Source organism: Onychomys torridus, chromosome 1, assembly GCF_903995425.1.
Source record: "Onychomys torridus chromosome 1, mOncTor1.1, whole genome shotgun sequence".
Taxonomy (NCBI): Eukaryota; Metazoa; Chordata; class Mammalia; order Rodentia; family Cricetidae; genus Onychomys; species Onychomys torridus.
In genome coordinates this window covers 103,580,860-103,603,618 of record NC_050443.1, presented here as the reverse complement: position 1 = coordinate 103,603,618, position 22,759 = coordinate 103,580,860, and the positions used below count along the sequence as shown (strand labels likewise).

The 22,759-nt window shown below is 48.9% G+C and overlaps 1 protein-coding gene across 6 annotated transcripts in view; it reads right to left on the bottom strand.

The window, feature by feature from the left end:
- The window catches only part of LOC118589073 (katanin interacting protein), a 175,413-nt gene that overhangs the window by 57,464 nt on the left and 95,190 nt on the right, over positions 1–22,759 (bottom strand). For all 6 annotated transcript variants that reach the window (XM_036195976.1, XM_036195961.1, XM_036195968.1 and 3 more), the window contains 6 exons: positions 21,897–22,140; positions 19,667–19,798; positions 8,107–8,276; positions 7,221–7,286; positions 5,932–6,038; positions 3,227–3,329 (listed from right to left, as the gene is read on the bottom strand). In XM_036195976.1, coding sequence (XP_036051869.1) covers positions 3,227–3,329; positions 5,932–6,038; positions 7,221–7,286; positions 8,107–8,276; positions 19,667–19,798; positions 21,897–22,140 — 822 coding nt within the window. The remainder of the gene's footprint in view (positions 1–3,226; positions 3,330–5,931; positions 6,039–7,220; positions 7,287–8,106; positions 8,277–19,666; positions 19,799–21,896; positions 22,141–22,759) is intronic.

Here is a 22,759-nt window from a genome sequence, read left to right as displayed (position 1 = left end):
GGCTATTATGAGGCTAGAAGGCTCCTATTTGTAAGGTGTGTAAAACACTGGGAGTGGACTGGAAAGATGGCTCAGTGGGTAAAGGTACTTGCTGCTAAATTTAACAACCTGAGTTTGACCCTCAGAACCCATGGTGGAAAGGGAGAACTGACTCTGTAAGTTGTTTTCTAACCTATACACAGACTCTATAGTGCACGCATACGCACACACACACACACACACACACACACACACACACACACACAAACTAATAATATTAGTAATAAATAAAACATCCAAACTTTAAAGTCATAACTAAAACATAGGAATTGGGGTGGGTGTGGCTTGGTGGTAAAGCACTTGCGTAGCCTGCACAAGGTTCCGAGTTTTAGTTTTAGCACAGAAAAAAATTAATTAATTAATTAAAAATATAAATATACAGCAACTGCACACCCAGAACTTACTAAATATCACACTTGAAGACCTTCAAGTGAAAGAAAGCTATTGTAAAAGACTAGATTCTGACTGAACACACACTTCTCGTCCCACTGTTCACGGCCCAGGAGCAGGCTATAACATCTGAAGTCGGCAGGTGGCCTGGGCTGTGCTGGAGTCCCCCAAACCCATTGTCCCAGGATGTGACCATTTGCAGTCAGAGCCTTTAAGAGGTGATTAAAACAAATGAGGCGGCTGGGGAGGGCACTTTCTCATCTGCCTGGAGGCCTTAGAAAAGGAGAAAATCTGGAGCCACAGGGACTGTGTGGACACACAGAGAAAAAGACCAGTGAGGAAGCCAGTACTTGCAAGGCAAGGAGAAATTGGGTAGCTGCACCTTGACCTTGGACCGCCGTCTTTGCAGCTATGAAAAAGACCAGTCTGCTGTTTAAGCTGCCAGCGTATGCACCGAGTGTAGTCTGACGGCATGGATCAAAGTCCCCCTGTCTTGGTCAGTCATTTGACATTCCCAGACTGTCAGGGAAAGCAGGATGCCACCATCTATATGAAGGACCTAGTCTGGAGGTTAAGCAAGACCCCACCCCCGACCCCTGACACACACATCCCTCCTCCGACACCCACGTGTGATCAGGGTGAAATAGGCTCAGTTTTCTGGCTTTCCTTCACTGATTTCAAGCCTCCCTCCTTCCTGAGGAGGCTGTCTGGTCTGGGAGAGTGTGTGAATGCCATCAATAAACAGTAACCCTGTGCCATGGCTTCCTAGAGGCCCTCAGGGCCCAACTGCAGCGCTGGTCACCACGGATCAGCCACTCACGAAATGGTGCATTTCCCTGTGTGCACGTGCCCTCTGTTAATTAGCATCAGTATCTGCAACGGTTCTGTGAGCAGGAAGCCGTGTAAATGAACAGCAACTGTTCCCCACTTATTTTTTTAATTAATAGCCAGTGAGATGTGCGAGTGCTCCCAGCATGGGTTTGGACAAGCTGATTGCTACATGATGAGAATGGGAATGGAGATGGGGTGGTGGTGGTGTGAGGACAGGTCAGCTTGGAGCTCCTGGCAGGAACACAGCACCAGCTTGAATTAGTTGAACTGTAAGAATGCAGAGTTCCCTCGTCCTTCTCTAGCATGTAGGCCCTGGCCAGGTCCTTGACTGCCCTGGGCCTGAATCCCAGGCTTGCAGGACTGGCCTGCCTGCTTCTGGGGCTGGCAGGCTCCTGAGCCTGATGCATGCTGGGACCAAATGAGTTTGTTGCTGGGAGGGAGGGAGGAAGCTGGATGGGAGGAAAACTGTCTGCAAAGGACTGGGGACCCAATGCAATCTGAAACACACAATTCCTGAATGGAGATTCCAAATGCAGAGGCTAGGAGTATGAACTGAGAACCGTCACCACTTGTCAGTATCCCAGCTGGACGTAGGCTGAGGGAGTACTGACCAGGAAGGCACTGGTCCCTGGTGCTCACTGCCCCTCTCCCTAACCACTTGGTTTCTTCGAGCTTAGCCACCTGTCACTTACTCTTCCTCTGTCATAAGGTCATGGTACAGTGGACTGGAGCTTTCCTAAGCAATCAGTGTGTGCTGTCCCCTGGGCCACCAGGAAGGAGGGATTTGTTGACCAAACTCAGGCTAGTGCAGACAAGCTCTTCTCACAGGCAGTGCTGGAGGCTTCTGCAGCTGGAAGGGACTCCAAGAAGGAGCAGGAGTGGGGCCAGCACTGGGATGAAGCTGGGGTGCAAATGACTCCATGGAGACCAAGTGCAGAGATTTAGCTAGATGCAGGATGTAGTGGCCACCAGGCCACCCTCAGTGTTTTCAGTGCCAAGTGCCTATAATTTGTTTCTCTTTGTTGTGTAAGTCACACTGTCCTGGATTTTCTGTCTCCTATGCAGCATTTTAATCCATATGGATTCTTACTACTGTGGTCCAAGTTACAACACACTGTGAATCTTCTCAGCCCAAGAGGCAGCTGTTCCATGCTGGGGATGGGGGTGGGCCAGGAGCTGTGATGTTTCTCCAAGATGGACTTTGAAATTGGTATTTATGGGTTCCTCCTATCCTGGGTCAGGCACTGAGTGGCACATCTTCACCATCCTGTGGTACTCATGGACTTCGGATGACTGGCTCCACATGACAACCTGCTATCTTGCTCACAGCCACCACAACCACACTGCATCGGGAGATTACTACCAGTGTCTGCAGCTAACTTTATAAGTACGTTTTTACATTTACTTTTTCCTGTATGGATGCATGTGTGTGTGCTGCACGTGTGAGCTCAGGGGGAGGTCAGAAGACAGCTCAGCTTTCAGGAGTCAGGTCTCTCCTTCTTTTGTGTGGTTCTGGCATCAAACTTGTTCACCAGGCTTGACAACAAGCACCTTCACCTTCAAAGCTTATCTCCAGTCCTAACATTTTATGTTTTGTATTTTCTCTCCTGGTTGTTTGTTATATAGTCCAGGTTGGCGTCTAACTCAAAATCCTCCTGCCTCAGCCTACCAATCACAGACATTGTCACCACACCTACCAAACTTAACTTTCAGTTCTTAACGGGGTCCACCCTGAATATTTTCCTATGGCTTATGGGCTATTTCTGTTTCCTTTCCAGGAACTTCTGCCTACACCTGTCTTCTTTTGCCTCTATTGCTCCATCATGTGTGTGACTCGGCAGAGAGATGTTGAGATGATTGTCATCAGAGCCATCCCCACCAACCAGAACCGACTGCTCCAAGGGGCCTTCTCCTCAGCTTCAGGGTGACATTGGTAGAGACTGTCTCCATGAGTATAGGCTCTCACCTCTGAGTCTAGTAGTGGCTTCTCTGTTGGCACAACCTCCCGGCTGGGATGGGCAGTGTCACTTTCCATGGTGTGCAGGACTCCCAGAAGCTTATGCTGTTGTCTGAAATGGGATTTTGTTTTAGCAAAGAGGCAGTAACAAAGAATACACATAGGAGAACAACCCCATGAAAGGGACCACAGAACCTTTAGCATCCACTGGAGAAGCTTGACTGCACCTTGCACACAGCTCAAGGGCATATACAGGTGTCCTCTCCTTTTGTAAACAGCTGGACAATTAGTAATGAAATTAGAGCCCAGGTAGAGAAGCCAGCTGACCTCTCTAGCTGACTAAGAACTTGCTCACAGACAGAGCAAGGAGTCAGCCTTACTGTAAGAGCCGCCAAGCCTACGGCCTGTTTTATATAACCTGGCAGCTAAGAGTGGCTTTTATGTGTTTTAAGCATTGTTAAAACCAACAACAAATAACAAAACCTCCAACTGCCAAGCCTGCAGGATTTCCCAGCAGGCCCTTTACAGAAATTGCCAACCCCAGGCTTAGAGACCCACCCTTTGCTATAGATGGTGTAAACCCTACATGTGCAGAGCCCGAAAGCAGAGGACTCCAGTGACGAAGAAGGTGGCCTTTGGCTAGTGCTGCTGCTGCAGAGCTGTCAGATGCAAACCAGCCCTGCGGCTGGAAACGGAGAGAGCTCTGATTTATGGCTGCGGTGAAGTGGAGCGGTTTCCATCTGGGGCCTGCAAATATGCAGGAATGGATAGCTGTGCCTTGAGCCATCCAGTCTTTCAACACACTATGAACAGGAGCTCCCTGGGGGGATGGACTCAGACTTGGAGTGCACATGGCTTGGCTAGCACCCCCTACTCTGTGCAACAGTTTCAATAGCCTTACCCACTTCCTGGCCTGATGGCACCTCAAGTCATGGCACTTAGTGACCAACAATTCAGGCTTCACTGAAGTCCCTTCCTGCTCCTCAGCCAGGTATTTTGTATATTCTGCAACATGCGCAGTCCTGCACAATGGCCCCAGGAGTATGCCTATGTGCCAAGACATGTGTGACACTGCAGGCTACAGCTGGTGTGTTTCTTTGGGGGTCAATTTTCCCTGAAGATCAGAAGTGAGTCTAATAACACTTGCCAATTCCAGGGCCTATGCTACATGCTAAGGGACAGAATGCTGCACTGAACATACTTTGACAAAGAAAAGGAGTCTCGGGCTGATGCTTTGAGGTACCTTTGTGACAAGTCAGTTTGGAGACAGGCTCTCCCCGAAGCTATGTGGGGTGCTCCAGTGAAAACCTGAGGCAGGTTAAGCCAGTTTAATTGCTGAACAAAATGAATAAGCCAGGAGCCACTTGCATGAATGAAAGCATGTCAGTGCTATGCTCTGGGGTTGGGGGGTGAGAGGAGGGTGCTCAGTGCTGTGCTCTGGGGTTGGGGGGTGAGGGGAGGGTGTTCAGTGCTGTGCTCTGGGGCTGGGGGGTGATGGGAGGATGCTCAGTGCTGTGCTCTGGGGCTGGGGGGTGAGGGGAGGGTGTTCAGTGCTGTGTTTTGGGGCTGGGGGGTGATGGGAGGGTGTTCAGTGCTGTGCTCTGGGGTTGGGGGTGAGAGGAGGGTGCTCAGAGCTGTGCTCTGGGGCTGGGGGGTGAGGGGAGGGTGTTCAGTGCTGTGTTTTGGGGCTGGGGGGTGATGGGAGGGTGTTCAGTGCTGTGCTCTGGGGTTGGGGGGTGAGGGGAGGGTGTTCAGTGCTGTGCTCTAGGGCTGGGGGTGATGGGAGGGTGCTCAGTGCTGTGCTCTGGGGCTGGGGGGTGAGGAGAGGGTGCTCAGTGCTGTGCTCTGGGGTTGGGGGGTGAGGGGAGGGTGCTCAGTGCTGTGTTCTGGGGTTGGGGGGTGAGGGGAGGGTGCTCAGTGCTGTGCTCTGGGGTTGGGGGGTGAGGGGAGGGTGTTCAGTGCTGTGCTCTAGGGCTGGGGGTGATGGGAGGGTGCTCAGTGCTGTGCTCTGGGGCTGGGGGGTGAGGAGAGGGTGCTCAGTGCTGTGCTCTGGGGTTGGGGGGTGAGGGGAGGGTGCTCAGTGCTGTGCTCTGGGGTTGGGGGGTGAGGGGAGGGTGCTCAGTGCTGTGCTCTGGGGTTGGGGGGTGAGGCGAGGGTGCTCAGTGCTGTGCTCTGGGGTTGGGGGGTGAGGCGAGGGTGCTCAGTGCTGTGTTCTGGGGCTGGGGGGTGAGGGGAGGGTGCAACTCTAAAGTGCTGGTCAAGACACTCTGGAATAACATGAGGGGACAGTAGGTCTCTGTCGTCACTAGACAGGATTGCAAACATCTGAGAAACAGAGGCACACCTCAAGGCTTCTGTCTCTGGCATTGCTAGACAGGATTTAATCACAGGGGAATTTCTGATGTCATGGCATTCTGGCAGGTGGTGAAAGTGAGAGGTGGGGTCACTGGGGAACGTCCTCGGGGTTGTTACCTTGCCTGGCTCCTCCGTGTAATGGTCTCTGTCTTGGCTGTTATGACAGGAACTTCTCTCCCCTGCCACAACCTCCTAACCACAACGAACTGACACTTCTGAAACTGTGCACCCATTAAACTCTTGGCTGTTTCTGCTAGGTACTATAGTCAAAGCTAAGCAAAAATGACTACTGCAACAAGACCCTCGAGGCTGCACTGCTGTGGGCCTTCTGGAGTGGGTTCTGCATCTGCTTGGAGTACCTGCTTCCCAAAGGGCCCATTCTGTCCATGGCTTGGCTGCTGGTGTTGGCTCCCCCTGCTGCCCCGAACAGCTCCGGATTGGTGGAGACTGGAGTGACGGCAAGCAGCTGAGGGCAGAAAAGCTGATTAGACAGATATCTGATAGGAGCCTCCAGCCTGACCCCTAACAGGACCGTGGTCAAAGGCAAGGCTTTTCAGGTACCTGGTTCCACCACATAGATATGGGGGCACAAAGATGACAGCACCAGCCTGGGGAGGGTCAGCTTAGAATCCTGTATGTATTCTCAGATCATTCTGACCAGGGAGGTTCTGGGAAATAATCCTTCAATAGCTACTGAACACCTGTCACCTAACTACTCATCACTCAACTCACCTGGGCTCAGTTTCCTCCTAAGAGACTGGACCCCACACACACTCATGTGAGATTGTCTGTTTCCTTCTTTCTCCTCTACCATCTAAAATGGAAGGGATGGGATGCCTGTCTACAAGTGACTGTCGTAGTTAGAAGCTTGTGGGGGTCAGGGGTTAGGCTACTCAGGAACCCTGGATCACAAGGCAGTCAGAAATGCTGACTGGCTAGTGCCCAAGATGTCCTATTTAGTAGGGCCAAGGCAATTAGAAAAGAAAGAAACTCAATTGGGGACTCTGGGGTGCTGGTGCCCTTTTGCATGCCACCCACTCCCCACACAACACTGGGCTTCTTTCTGGTCCTTAACATAGCTAGCTCATGGCCACCTCCAGCTGTTGCCGGCTCACCTTCCACTTGACAGAGAAAGCATGGCTCACTCTCAGGCACTCTGTCATCATATGTCTATTGGCTCCACTGATGTACCTACAAGTTCCTTGCAACCATAGGTAGACTGTCTGGGCCATCTCTGTATACAGAACACTGGGAGCACCTGAATGTGATGAAGACATTTCCTGGGTGTTTTATTAATTCACATCCTTTACGAGATGCCTAACTGGCCTGGACAGATAGACAGAACTTATTTATTCTCAACATAAGATCTACTTTAGTGTTATCTCATTGGGAAACAGAAATGGAAGGAGGAAGTGGGTCACCAGGCCTGGCTGGGCTCCAGCTTCAACTTGCAAATTTGGCTAAGACACTCAAGTTCCAACTTCCACAGTTGTGAAATGGGTAGAAGGCCAGTGCTCAGGTTGCAGAGAGGAGCTCCTGGGACTGTGGAAGGGAAATGGCTGGGTACCATCAGGGCAGTGTGTTTGTGAGGTGGGGGTGGGGGTATTATATGCATGTCCAGCTTGGTTGAGCTCAGCCTCACACTGACCTCTGGACTGTCTTCCTTGGCCTTCAGCAGACTGGGCCATGATTTTGCTAGTGGTTCCTTGGTATCCTGCAAAGACCACATCAGATGATGTAAGTAGGGATGAAGCCATTACTGTGCATTCCTCCCATACAGGGAAGGCAAAGAAGCAGGGCCCTTTCCACATTTCCCTGACAGACTGGGCAAAAGGCAATCTCTGGGAAGATAAGCCAAAGGTTCTGCTCAACAACCAGAAGAATCACCTCCAGATGGAGAGCACAGAGCAGCATGGACAAGAATGTGAGCTGGCAGCCAGGCTGACCTTACAAAGATGTAACCCCAGTTGACCACATCTATAATCCAGGCAGAGGACCTGCCTATTGTGGGGTCACCATGAGCCTCAAGTGGGACAGGCTAAGGGTCTCAGCAACAGAACCAGAGTCTGCAAATACTGAGGAGTATGTAAGGCCTCAGCTTCCAAGGCCTCTGCTCCACCCCACCATTGACCTTCTAAGTTGTTCCTGGAGGTCTGAGTGGTTACAGGAGTGAGGGAAGTAGGCCAGGGGAACAACAGGGACCCTGTGGTTCATGTCCTGGGACCAGCTTCAGGAGAGCCACAGTTTACTGCCTATTCAGCCACACACCGGCCTGGCATCTTGTAGCATAGGCCTAAGACATCCCAAATTTGCAGGGAAATGACCAATGATTCACCGGTTAGTGCTTGGCTGTCAGAAATAACCCAGAAGCTGCAAAATGGTGGCTGAAGTGGGACCATGGACAGATGGAGAGCAACTGTCCATAAATAGGTGAAATGCAGAGTCTGTAGTCAGAGAGGGGTCCTGCTCAAACCCTGCCTGTCCTTGTGTGCCCCCAGTCCCTCTTTAGTCCCCCACCCCACAAGTGCTCGAACCTGCTGTGGAAGGGTGGGTAGCTCAGGCTCTTGGCTGAGGAACACCTGTTGCAGAGCTGCATTTTCCACTTGGATGGCTTTCAGCACAGCCGAGGCATCTTCCTCTCGATCCTCGGCTGCATGTGCTTTGCGAGTTGCTGACAAGGGTCTGTCTCTCCGGCTGCCAGGTCCTGCAGAAAGAAAGCAGAGATGTTCTTCAGCTTGTGTTCTCAGGAAACAGCTCGAAATTCAATAGCTCTTATTGAGGGACACTCTGTAAAAGAACTGGCCAGCCCCCTTAAAAATGTCAAGGTCTTGCCAGGCAGTGGTGGCGCACGTCTTTAATCCCAGCACTCGGGAGGCAGAGGCAGGTGGATCTTTGTGAGTTCAAGGCCAGCCTGGTCTACAGAGCAAGAGCCAGGAAAGGCGCAAAGCTACACAGAGAAACCTTGTCTCAAAAAACCAAAAAATGTCAAGGTCTTGAGGGATGATGAGAACTGTTCCAGATTAAAAGTACCCAGGCAGGCACAATAAGTAGCTGCAATGGACACCTCAGGACTGGGGCTAGTAAAACACTCATGTACACACACACACACACACACACACACACACACACACACACACACACACACCTGAACACCTGAGTTCATATCCCAGTCATGTAAAAAGCTGGGAAAAGTCATGTAAGATATACCCCAATTCTAGGGATAGAAACAAAGGGCTTGCTGGCCTGCCAGTCTAGCTGAAAATAGTGAGTTCCAGTTTTAGTGAGAGACCCTATGTCAAAAACCAAGGTAGTGATGCCATGGAGGAAGACACCCAATATTAACCTCTGGCCGCCACATGCACCTGCATGGGCATGCACACATGTACATATATACAAAGAAATGGGGAAAAAACTGTTATTGTGGCAAGGAAAGAAATCTGAATATAGCCTGTGGCTTAGATAACAATTTTATACTAATGCTAAATACTCCAAAATTCATGAGAGGACTGTGGTATTATACAACTGACATGCTTGTGCTTAGGAAATCCATGCTGCAGTGTTGAGTGCAAAGGGGAATGTTATCTATAACTTATTACCAATAGTTTAAGGAATAAACAAAGAGTCATTCCTCATCTCCCTGATCCATAGGGATTGATTCCAGAAGACCACAGTTACCAAGATCCCAGGATGCTCAAGTTTCTCACATAAAAGGCACCATGTTTGTATATAACCCCCACACCCTATACACACTCTAAGTCCCCTCTAGATAACAAAGGCTGTGCCAGTCACTGTTCTGATGACTGGCAAAGGAGACAGAAGGCAGTCCCTCATGGACACCAGGGCAGCTGAGGAAAAGTGCCCTTGTACACGCCTGCCCTTTGCAAACACTGGGGGCTGCTGATGAGCTTCTTGCCTGGGCCCTGCTCTCATCAGAACACTGTATCTGAATGAGCGTGAGGGTGGCACTAGATGCTCATGGCTGGAAGAACTCATACTGGTAAAACATCCACCCTGACCAAAGCAACCGTCAGAGTCAATATCATTCCCATCACCAAAACAAATAAACAACCAAACCAAAACACAACGAATCAACAACAACAACAAGACAAGCAAACAAAAAAATAATCCTTTAAATTCATGGCTCAATCAGCTAAATGCTTGTCATATAAAAGCACAAGGACCCAAGTTCCATTCCTGAAGTCCATGAATAAAAATGATCAGGTGGTACCAGACTGCAAACCCAGTGCTGAGAGGTAGAAACTTGTGGATGCCTGGGGCTTGCTGGCTAGCCGGCCTACTCTACTTGGTAGCTGAAGGACAATGAGAGTCCCTGACTCAAAACAGGGCATGAGGAAAAATATGACACTAAGGTTGTACCCTGGCTTCCACAAGCATGCATACACACATGCAATGCGTGCACACACAAAATCATGCACTCACATACATATACACACACATACAAAAAAATAAGTCAAATGCTAATTAAAATGCTGAAAAATTGGACTTGGGACTGGAGAGATGGCTCAGTGGTAGAGAGTGACCGCTGCTCTGTGAACTGAGTTCAGTTCCCAGTAACCACACTAGGTACCTTGAAACCATCTGTAACTCAAGCTCCAAGAGAACTGACACCTTCTTCTGGCCTCTATGGACACAGGAACACATGCAGAGACAGACAGACAGACAGGCAGACACTGACAGACACACAAAAATAGAAATAAATTTTTTAAAAAAGGGACATAAACTAGGTGTGGAGGTACACAGTTTAGAAGGCTGGGGTGGAGGATTGTTTAAGCCTAAGAGCCAAAGTGTTAGGGTGCCTGGTCTCACACAACCACCCCCACAACAAAACAAGTGGCTGAAGACCTGAATAAATGCTTCTAAAAGAACTGACAGGGCTGGAGAACTGGCTCAGTGATTAAGAGCATGTACTGCTCATCCAGAGGACCTCACTCAATTCCCAGCAACCGTATCAGGTGGCTTACAACTTTAGCTCCAGGCCAGAGCCTCTGTGTGCACCTGAATTCATGTACACACACTTACACAGAATTAAAAGTAAAAAAAGACAACCTCAAAAAAAAAAAAAAAGAACGTTCAAAATCTACTCAAAAAAAGACTCGTCAAAGGGCTAAAAGTATATGGCAAATGCTCAACCACATTTAAACACTAAGCAATGCAGATCAAAAGCTATGGACCTCAGTTAGAATGGCTCTGTGTGTGTGTGTGTGTGTGTGTGTGTGTGTGTGTGTGTGTGTGTGAGAGAGAGAGAATATGAATTACCTGAATATCCATGTTTGTTGCAGTACAATTGGAGAAAGCTAAGTCAACTGAGGTATCTGTGACAGACTGATCTTTTTATATGCGACATGCACACAGCGGAGGAGCACTCTGTGGTGAAGAGGTTGGACCCCTGTCATTTACAGTACCATGGATGGAACTGGAGGGTGCTATGTTAAGTGACATAAGCCAGGCACAGCAAGAAATACCATGTTCTCATTCATTAGCAGAGACTAAACCACATAGCAACACAGAATTGAGTAGAAAGGTCCCTAGAGGTTGCCAGGGGACAAGAGAATACAGAGAAGATACAAAGAGGTTGGGTAATGAGGATGAGGTACAGTAAGATCTGGGGATTGGCTCTAATGTTTCATGGCACAGTGGGGTGATTCAATCCACAGCAGTTAACCAGACATTTCCAGAGCTTGAGGAGAACTTGAAGGTTCCTGCCACAGAAATGGATGTCTGAGGAGATGGCAATTCTCACTACCCCAAGGTGACCATCATGCATTACACCCCAGATCAGCTATCTACTGTTCAATTGCTGCATGGTGACTACAATGACACCTGCCCTCCCCTGGGCTGGTTTTCAGGATATCCAGTGTGCTACTGACCTTGACTGTGGCTGGGACTGCACTGAGAAGCACCCAGAGAGTGAAGCATACATCTGGTGTTCATAAGGGCATTCCCAGGGGTCAGATCATTAACATATTCTAACAGATTTTTTTTTTCCAGAGCTGAGGACAGAACCCAGGGCCTTGAGCTTGCTAGGCAAGCGCTCTACCACTGAGCTAAATCCCCAATCCCCAGATTTTATTTTATATTTTTATTTTGATTATTACATAGTGATTGAATGACTTATGTATGTGTGGGCATGTGTGTGTTGGGGGGAGTGCACTGTAGAGATCAGAGGATAGTTTGGTTCTCTCCTTCCACCATCTGGGGCCTGGGGATCGAATTCAGGTTGTCAGTGTTGGCAGCAGGCTCCCTTACCTGCTGAACCATCTTGCCAGCTCTCTATGACAAATCTGAATGGACTCGTGGGAAGCACCACTGAGGAAGATGGAGAAGTAGGTTGCTAGGGAGAGTCTTTGAAAGGTATATCTCATCTTTGAGCCCTACCTTGATTTGTTTGTTGAGACAAGGTCTCAACAAGGTCAAGCTGGCCCAGAACTTGTCACATTCCTGAGCATGTATCTGCTACTGTGCCTGGTTCCTGGTCTCCATGAGGTCAGCAGCTCTGCTCCACTCCACCCTTTCTGCCATGCTGCCCCACCTTAAAGAGGGGCCATGCAATGAAGCCAAGAGACCAGGAACAGAAACCTTTGAAGATGTGGACAAAAGGCCTCCCTGCTTCTCACGTGTTCCTTTCAGGTATTTGTCCTAGAATGAAGAATCTGGATAACACAACTAGGTGCTAGCTGAGCAGAGCTGATGGCTCTTCTGGAATCTAAGCCAAGGTGGAGAATGCCCTCTCAACCAGCCAGAGTCAGAGTCACTGCAGATGCCTGGGAACTGAGGCAGGCGCTGGGCAGTGATGCTGCCTGCCAAGTCACGCGCCTGGGATAGGTATGCTTCTTAATGCCAGTCAGCATTCTCCACAAGGGACTGTGCTCCTCACGGAGATAAATGATATATACATATACATACATACCTGTACCTGTACATATACAAATATATAGCTGGAATGTGGAATCCTTAACGTTATGAGAATCCAGGTGGGTAAGAGGATGGTGAGGACCACACTTGGTACAATAGGGCTTGTGTACCTAAAACAGCCATGAGGCAGGGAACAAGGAAGGAGGAAGCTGGAGGCAGTGGTTGGACTTCTCTGCTGGAGAGCCTAACCACAAACTCACTCTGATTCCAGGGTGGCTGAGGCAGGAATGGGCCCCCAGTCTGGTGAGAGGTTCAGAGTGGCAGGCTCCTGACCTGCACCATACTGTGGCCTTTGCTAGTTGAGGGAGACACTGCTCTGGGTGCAAGGGAATGGCAGCAGGTGGGACAGCCCTCACTTGACCTTACAGTCATAGGGCTGGGACAGATATGGAGTAGGCACAGAGGATGGGATAGATATGATGCAAGTGGACATATCCATCACTCCAGATGAAGTCAGGAAAGAGGACATCTGAGAGGAGGCTGGAGGCAACAAGCCCATGACTACCAACACCAGGAGGCCACTGCAGACCAAGGAGGGCATGTGCTAAGGCCCTAAGTAAGGCAGAACTTGGCATGCTGAAGAATGACCAGGGGGCTGGAATGGGATAGCAAGGTTAAAAGTGGTCCGTAGAAGGCTAGGGAGCTTGCATGGGTTCCTGAGGGAGCCCATGGGCCTCAGTTACTCTTTGAGGCCATCTCTATCTTGTTTACTGCTGCATGTCTGCATCTGGCATTCTAACTTCTGTCAAATGAATGGGTGAGGAAAACTCAGTCTCAAACCCTGTAAATCTCAGTGTTTGTGAAAGGCATACAATCTCTAACCAGTAAAGTGCAGCTGAAAAGCCCACACCTGCTGCAGGCCTTCCAGATGGTCTTGTGCATAAGCAGCTAGGACCATGTACCAAGCTCAAAGAGCATCAGAAAATGTCCAGTTGACAGAAGGCTGGCCAGAACAGCAGACTCCAAAACACTGACAGTCCTTTACACCCACCTCTCCCCTGCCCTCAACCCTCAAAAATCAGTGCCCAAAGAGCTACATGGTGACCCTTGGCTTTTGACTGCCAGTCTGTAGACATTGGGCTCAGAGGTCTGGGGCTGCACTGGAACAGTGGCCCAGACATAGCTAGGAAGTCCACAGCATGGCTTCCAGGACAAGGGGCACAGTGGCCTTGACAGCCCAGCATAGTGCTGGACTCTTCTGGGAAAGGGCCAGTTGTGTCTGTGTGGCGGCTTTGGCACACTTTTCCATAGCTCCATCATGGGTGCTGTTGGTGACCTTCTAGCAGTCTATGCTAAGAAGGTGGCATGAAATCGTCACCACTAGGAAGCAGTTGGCTCTGCTGCTACCACCCGTGCTGTTCTGCTGCCACCTTCCCTGAATACGGAGTCCTCCGGGTCACACCGCTGATGGCCACCACCTTCCTGTGTGCTCCCTCCCACTGCAAACACCTTTTAACTCTTTTTGACACTCTCATCTCTCACTGGCACCAACACTGGCCTGAATGTCACACGATGGTGAAATTTATTCTCATACTGGGTCCAGGGAATAGTGGATTTATTCACTCTGTAAATCTGAGCCACTAGCAAAAGCCAAATTGCACATTTTAATTTATCCCAAACTGCTCTTTTTGGATGGAGAACCATCCCTCTTCCAGTAACTCCACTCCCTTTGCTTCCCTGGTGTTTGGCGTTCTCTTAGCTAAAAACTAAAGGTGTGTCGTCCAGGAGATTAGCCATGAATCCAATACATCACAAAGAACCTACCACAAGGTGATCCGCCTCTCTCCCAGCTGCGCTTCAACAAGCTCTAATTCAGAACCACAGCAAAACTGCCAGAGAAACCCACAACAGTGAAATGTGCGTGGGCTACATGCTATGGAAGTTCCACTGTTTCTTTTAAAGAACTGCAGAGAGATGCTGGACTAGTCTGCTCCCTCACTGTCATGACCACATGGATACCTTGTGGAAACAAGAGGAGGGAAGACCTCAGCACTTTGGCCCACTGCCCTCGGTCCTGCCGATTCCAGGCACACAGAAGGCAGAGAGAGCACCATGACAGCAGGATAGGGAGAAGGAAGCTGTCTACCTCATGGCAGGTGAGGAGCAGGGAGGGAGGAAAGGGCCATGGCAAGGTTCTTGTCTAGGCATGTCCCCAGAGACCTACCTCCTGCCTTCCAGTTTCCAGAACCTCCCAAAACAGCACCACCAGTTACAGACCAATCATTCTACAAATGTGACCAACAGGACCATTCCCTATTCAGACCATTACATTTTGCTACTGTTATGAATTTTAATGTAAATGTCTGATTTATCTGTTATATAAGCCCTGTGAAAGGGTCATGTGACCCCAAAGGCATCGTGATCCACAGGTTGAGAACCAGTGCTCTAGAGAACCCTTATTAACACACTGCTCTAAGAACCAAAATACCAGGTGATCTGAGTTTTATCAGATAGACCCAGTGACATCATTTTCTTGTGTAAGCATGTAATGATTAATCTTAATTGTCAACTTGATTAGCTTAAGAACTGTCTGGGAGATTAGTGAAACACGCCTCTATGTGTCTGTGAGATGTTTCCCAACAAGTCTAGACCTTTAGAGTTCTAACCAATGAACAGATTATCTCTTGATGGAAATATGATGGCATTAGGGGGTAAGGCCTAGTTGAATGGAGTAGATTCTTAGAGACACATCCTTGGGGCCTAGACTTTGCATTGGCCTCTTCCTGTATTCCGTTTTCCTCTGCTTCCTGTCCACCATGAAGAAGTTGTTCCCTGGCACACTCTGGTCACCATGATGTTCTGCCTTAGGACAGACCAGGAAACAAAATCCAAGTGACCAGGGAATAAACTTTCTGAGACCATGAGCCAAATGAAATCCTGCTTCCCTTAAGTCATCTCTGTCAGCACAGGGCTGCAGCCACAATTGCTTCAGCACAATGGCCTGTGTGGCTGGCTCCCCTGTAGCAGGAGCAGGCAGTTGCTTCTGCTGTCCTCACACAGGGACCTTCACAGCACCCATGGTGTCTTCAGAGAAGCACCCCTTCTACATGCTTCTCAGACTGGGTACGTCTGATCATTTCTCCCTGTCCATAGAGGCTGCAGCCTGGGCCAGGAAACACGGGACTCTTGAACTCACACTGTGGTTATTAGGAAAGGAGCATTCCGCCCCACCCCCTCAGGCTTGCAGAGCAGAGAAAAAGGGAGCCTGGAGTCCCTGGGTTATCTCTGGCTGCCAATGAAATGCCTGCCTGCCTGTGAGTGAGAAGTGGTTCCCACCATGGGTTTCCTCACCAGCAACCTCAGAGGCATCGGAGAACTCTTGGGAACAAATGTTTAGGTGTTTAGATCCACTGAGTCAGATAGTAGGGGACTGGGCTCAACCATTCTGAGGCAGGTCCAAATTTGCCAACCACTTGATCAGAAGAAATAGCTTTCTGAAAACAGTGTGAGCACCTGGACCTCACAGGCCTAAGATCCCACCCACAGATGTGGGGTTTTGTGTCTATGGTGAACCTTCAATTAATTTCCTTTGTTACTTAAGGCTGTTTGATTTTTTTCTTCTTTTTGAGACAGAATATCATGTAGCCCAGGCTAGTCTCCAACTCACTATGTATGTAGCTGGGTCTGACCTTGAACACCTGATCCTCTTGCCTCCATTTCTCAGGTACTAGGGTTGCAGGTGTTCACTAGCATACCAGACAGTATGAATTTTTATCACTAACTGTTAATGAGGACTGACTGGAATTTTATGAGTCTCTGGACTTTGACTTATGGTACTTGTGCTGCAGGTGTTTGGACAGGAACACTAACTACAGGGCTGTCAGCATCCTCCAACTCTACTCATGCTAATGGTGTTACTGTATTTCTGCAGCTGGTGGCTTATCTGGGAAAAGTGTCTCTATATATCACTTCCCTAGACCCTGAAAAAAGGGACAGCAAACTTTCTGCATCAGAGACAAATTTTCACTCACCTTCCAGATGACAAGAGGTCTCTGTGAGGAGATTCCATGAGTTTTAGAAAGCTTATGGATAGACACTGGAGCAATACAGGCCAGGAGTGAGAAGCAGGGACCATGATGCTAAGTGAGGAGAATGGTGCTCCATGTTAAATGCGTGTTTAATGGACACAGACTCAACGGGATGGGCTTGGCCATAGGAAAGGGGGTAAGAGAGAAACAAAGCCGTAGAGAGTACAGGCAATGGGTTACCATTCTGAGTGTAACCATAGTTCACTGCAGCAAAACCAGAAAACCTGGTCTGAGCATTACAGAAGTTGGTTTGTCAAAAGGAATCCATTTGAAGGCATGTCCCTATGAGGAGGAAGGGACTGTGAATAAATAGCACAGGGCCAGGAGCAGGCAGGCAGAGGCGGGCACACCTGAGAGGCCTCCTGCTCAAGGTGTTCATGCTGCTGAGAGGAGCTACCACAAGCTGGCAGTCCTAGAGTGACAGTGACCTGGAAACAGCCAGGGGGAGGGGTGTGGAAAAGTCAATAGCGCAGATGCCTCAAACTTACTACTGACTGCATAAAACAACAAAAACAATGCCTAATGGGATTTAAAACCTGCAAGGAGTTAAAATTAATACCAATAGCATTTAAAATGGGAGGGGAACAAACATTTAGAACTGGAGGTCTTTCCGCCGAATTAGAAGCGGTAAATGTGCTAATTTAAAGTAGATGCTAATAAGTCAAGAATGCACATTGTAATCTCTAGTAATGAGTAAAAGAATAAAAGAATGTATAACTAACAATCTAATAGAGAGGGGAAAGAGGAATAATATAAGGCAATTGGCTCAAAAGAAGGCAAGAGAGGGAAGAAAGAGGGACATGAAACAGGCAAAGCAAATAAAAAAACAGATAATAAGATTGCAGGTTTAAATGCAAATATATCAGCAATTACATTAAATGTAAATGGACTAAGTGCTCCCATTAAAACACACAGATTGTTGGAGGATAAAAATAAAAACCAATTGCATCCTGCTTACAAAAAACAAACCTTAATACACAGATGTAGGAAGTTTGAAAGGAAAGGAATAAAATAAAGATACAGGCCATAAACACTGGCCAAAACAAACTAAGTAGCTCTAAGACTGTCGGCATAAGGTGTGACACAAGAGAAGAGAGGCAACTGTAACAGTGAAAGGCTCATTTGCAAGGGTGACTGAGAAGTCTTTTTACACACCCAAACCACAACCAACCACCCAAATGAAGGTAACATGCATGAGCAGCCCATCCTCAGACTCTGTGGGAGAATGGGGTGCTGGCTTCAGTGTCCTCTCAGGATGTCTTTGACTCCTTAGACCCTTAGTGGTGTGAACATTGCAGCTCTCTCTACCTAGTTCTGTGATTTGAAATATACTTCCCCTGTAACCTATACCCACAACAAAGCCAAGTGCTTCATCTGGGCTCAGCCAAGAGACCACAATTTCCCATCCTGGAGTGAGACTCTTTGGGTCTACTGAGAGATGCTGTATACACTGTGGCACTGTCTGCAAAGCCATCTATGGCTGGCCTGGTCATCAGTCTGCTGGCTTCTGAAGACAGCTTTGGCCACTGTGATCCAATTGTACTTAGGACACTGTGGTGACTAGGCCAGCTTTCCACTTTCACCTCATCTATCAAACTTGAGATATCTGGTTGCTAGAGGAGCCTGGTACTGAACAGCCTGTCACAAAACGATAACCTTTCATGGTAACCACCTTTAATACTGAGAAGCTGTTCAAAGTGAGGGCTCCATCTCAAACAGCATCTATGGAACAATTCCCAGAAACAGTGGGTAATCAGACTTCCTGTAGACAACTTGGTGATATGTGGATTCCTGTGTGTTTGTGTGTTTCTTTGCCATGGAACCAGGAACATGTTCACCTCAGGCATCCACCATCCATACCTGGGCTTCTTCTCACTTCCTGCTATTGTTTCCCCTTTCCCTCATTTCCATCTCCTCAATCTGTTAAACCATGGCTAATTAGTTAATTAGGCTCTGTAAAAGTGACAGCTGAGTTGAATCTGGAATCATAGCTCCTAAGAAGATATTGATGGGCTGGCAGTGTGGCTCAGTGGCACTTGCCTATTATGTGTAAGACCCTAGGTTTAGTCACCAGCAACAGACACACAGACACAGACAAACCCACTGAGTCCTAGTCCCAGTGTATATGGATGTGTCTTCCTTAGGAAAAGGGGTCTCTGCAAATGAAGCAGCTAAACTGTGGCCAGAAGGTGGAAGCAGCGTGACTGGTGTCTACAGAACTGCTAAGTGTGGCTACAGAGACACATATGGGAGAGTGCCGTGAGCATGGCTCATTCTGTCACAGCCACAGAGCTACAGAAGATGGAAGTGAACCTGAAGCAACCTTCCCTGCACCTGTGAAGGATGTCCCTGTCAACACCTTGCCTTATCTAAGCAACTGTGGGTGGTACCTTGTTCAGGGAGCCCTGCAAACAAATTCAGTGTACACGATGACTCTAGTTCAAATATGGTTTATCTTTTAAAGGTGTTCATATTAATTATGAGCAGTATTAGCATCTGCCAGGGCTGGGGTGTGGACTGTGGTTGGTGAAGTACGAGGTCTTGGGTTCTACGATGCTTCCTTTTAATTGTCAATTTGACAGTTGTCCTCAATGAGGGACTATCTAGGTCAGGCAGGGCATGTCTGTGAATGATTATCTTGATCATGTTAATTGATATGGGAAGACCCAGCCTAGAAGTGGGTGGCACCCTTCCCTGGGTTTGGGTTCTAGACTGTATAAAAAAGGAGAAAGCAAGCTGAGTGCAAGCATGTGTGCATTTGTTCTCTGCTTTTGACTATGATGTGACAAGCTGATTCAAATTCCTGCCTTGACTTCCCTGCTACAATGGAACCATAACCTAGAGCTGTGAGCTAAAATAAGCCCCCTCCCCCTAAGTTGCTTTTGTCTGGATACTTTATCACAGGAACAGGAAATGAAATATAGGTTCCACCCCCAGCACTGGAAAAAGTAATTTAAATAACATTAATAATAGTAACACTTTAATAAGCACTAGAAAAAAACTGTAGCAAGTGACTCAAGGTCAGCTCAGCCCTCCAAGGAGGGTAAGGAAGAAGCAAGACCTTCTTCATGGTGCCCACTGGGAGTATCCACCTCACCACACCCCCAACTCATTCAGGGCCCCCAACTCTTACTGGAGCAGGCCCTCTCCTGGTCTGGGAACACAGTGGGGGGCTGTGGATTCAGGACTGACTCTGGTTTGCTGGGGATGAAGACTTCAGCATTGTCCTTCCGCTTAGCAGATAAAACCCTCTCCATTTTGTTACCTGTGGGGAAGCAACGGATTCTGTCAGCCACTGAGCACAGGGAGAGCAAAGCATTCCTCTCAGACATTTGTTTATCATTTGCTCACTTATTTACTCAACAAATATTTATTGAACTCTTCTGTACCAGCAACCTTGCTGGTAGGGGATCATGGGAATCTGTAGACAGCAATGATAAGTAAATGAGATGCTTTGGAACAGACACAGGTTTCGGTGTCTAACATTTCCAGACAGTAGAGGCTTTCACCAACAGTGTGTGTACACACAGAGACAGCAACCATGGTGAGGCAATTGCTCAGAAAGTGAGGGTGGTTGGCAAGCCAATGAGGCGCTGGCTTTAATTGGTACAAGTAATGGTGCCAGCAAGGACATCTTGGAGATGAAGGGGCATGGTAAAATGCACTCCCAGTCCTCAGGGGCTCGTAGTCCAGCTGGAGAAAAGGACGGCTGAAGAGATGAGAAAACAGGCTGCAGACAGGAGTCATGAAGCACGGAGCCAGAGGACAGGCTGGCAAAGGTACACACAAAGGTGATGAGGAAGAGAGATCTTGTGGGTAACTAGCATATGACCAGGGCCACCTGATGTGGGAAGAGCACATGCAAAGGCCCGATGAAGGCTTGGGAGCTGATGCCCATCCTGGCTGGAGGTTCAGGCTGCTGCCAAACCTACCCTCTTCAGAGCAATGCTTCCCAAAGAGCCCTTCGCACTAGGGGCACACACCAGGTGGCAGATGGTCTTTATGAACTTGTGTGTCTGTGGTGCTGGGGATAGAATCCAGAACCAGGGTGTCAGGCAGGGTAGGCAAGTGTTCTTTCTACTCTGAGTCCCAGGCCCAGCCCTGAACACATTTCTGTATCTTAATGTATATGGGAAAATGTATAACGAGCATGTCCAAACCTGACATGAAAGTCACACACAGGACAATTGTAGGGAGGGGGATCAAGGGCAGATGAAAAAATACCTCAAGACCCCAAAGGCAGGGACAGTGTTTGGTCCCTGTACTTGGGGACATCCTGGCCTGAGAAAGAAGCAAGCCCAGGAGGAGACCATCCAAGCATAAGGTGTTTAACAACACTCCCTGCTCATACTCAGTGGGGTTCTGGCCACATTGACCTTTTTCCTGTGCTTCTGCACAACAAGCCCCGCCCCCTTGGAGCCCGTGTGCCTGCTGTTCCCAGCCCCAGGAAGGCAGGGCCCAACACTAGGCCAGCACTACCTTTGTGGGGAAGGCTGCCTGACAACTTCAGCTACAGCAGCCCACCCCCACCCCACCAGCATCTTGCTGTAACTGTCAGAGGTTACCTTCAAGCAGGTGTCCCCCTACTCAAGCCCTGCCCCAGTAGTGTTCCCTCAGCTTTCCAAGGCTGTTTTCTGAAAAACCTCCTCAGGCGGACAGCAGCTGTCTCCATCTGCCTGGCTTCCTTCTTATTCCCTCAGGCTCTCCTGAGCCATATCTTCCCGGTACATGAATGGGGGAAAGCAATCACATCCCTCAGTCCTATGGTCAGGCCAAAGAGATTAGCTCTGAGATGGCAATGACCTGTGGTAGACTTGCTACTGTGATTTGTGGGAGCCAAACCTAGGACTTTTGGGAAAGAGAAGCTGACTTGCTAGTGGCCCACAAGGCCCATGTCTCCTGTGAAGGCAACTGTGCCTCTGATTGCCTGAAAGCTGCCTCAGAATGGAACTAATTCAAGGGAAGTCTGATAGAAGAGGGGAAGCAACAGAAGGGAGGGGAGGAGGAAAGAGGGCAGAAGAAAAAAGAAGTAGAGGGCAGTCGGGAGGGGAGGGGAGGGCAATGGCCCTACTCCAGCTCTGGCCTTTACAGTTATCCAAGGCAATAACTAGTCCCTTTGCGTTAGCCAGTTGAAATGCAAACGCCACTAAATTTTCCACAAGACACTGGAGAAGGTTCCCATGGGACGGCCCATGGTCTTTGCAAGCCACTGGGTGCCTTTCCCTCTCAGCATACAGGGCCCCGCTGTTTTCCCCTGGTGTGGAATTCATTCAAGCTGAGTTTCCAAACACTGTGGAACATTGAGTCCTAGGACTAGATACAGAGACACTTGAGGCCAAAAAAAGCTCATGAGGAGAGCTCACTTTTAGAAGCTGGGTTAAACTCCATCACCACAAGGGTGTCTATGCCCTGGGGAGGCCGGACTTCCAGCTCCTTGTCCTTGGGGACATCCTTCTGTACTGTGTCCTGGCTGGTATGGCCTGGCAGTATGAGGTCCTCAGTATCCGTCTCCGAGAGGACGTCTTCCTCAATAGAGTCGTACTCGTCACTGGAGCCATCCTCCTGCGTCTGGAGGTTTGTGCTGAGTCCCAGACCTTTTCTCAGCTCCTGCAGAGAGCCCAGGAGACATGAAAGGTAAGGACTTGTGTGAAAACAGACATTCTGAACCAAAGAATGCCTCCACCCAATGCCCAGCAGCATCTCAGCCAAGGTGCTGGTGTTGCTTTGAAGATGGTAAAACGAAGATCAGAGGGGAATGAGCATGAAGGAGCAGCGTTCCTGGCACTGCCTTACCACTGTCCACTTGGAAGAGACACGATGACCAGGGCAACTCTGGGAAGAGGAGGAACTCAGTTGGGATTTGTTTTCAGAGGTCAGTCTGTTATTATCATTGAAATTTATTGCACGTGTATTTAAAATAAGTGGGAAAACTCAAACTGACTGATGATGGAAACCTGGATGTGAGAGCTGCCCTTGGCATGGGCTCCGGGAATGAGGGACATGCAGCTGGAAGAAAGGGATCCTGTCCTGTAGAAAATTCTGAGGCAACTATGTCCTGGGGTTCCATAGGACACAGAGCTTGTCATGTCGAACCTAGGTATTGAAAAGCTGGACAGATTGCTAAGTGATAAGCTGAAGGTCTGCTTTCCTCTAGCTGCTGAGCAAAAGACAGAGCTGAGGGAGGAAGTGCCAGAGGAGGGGAACCAGGGGCTCATCTTCTCGGCTA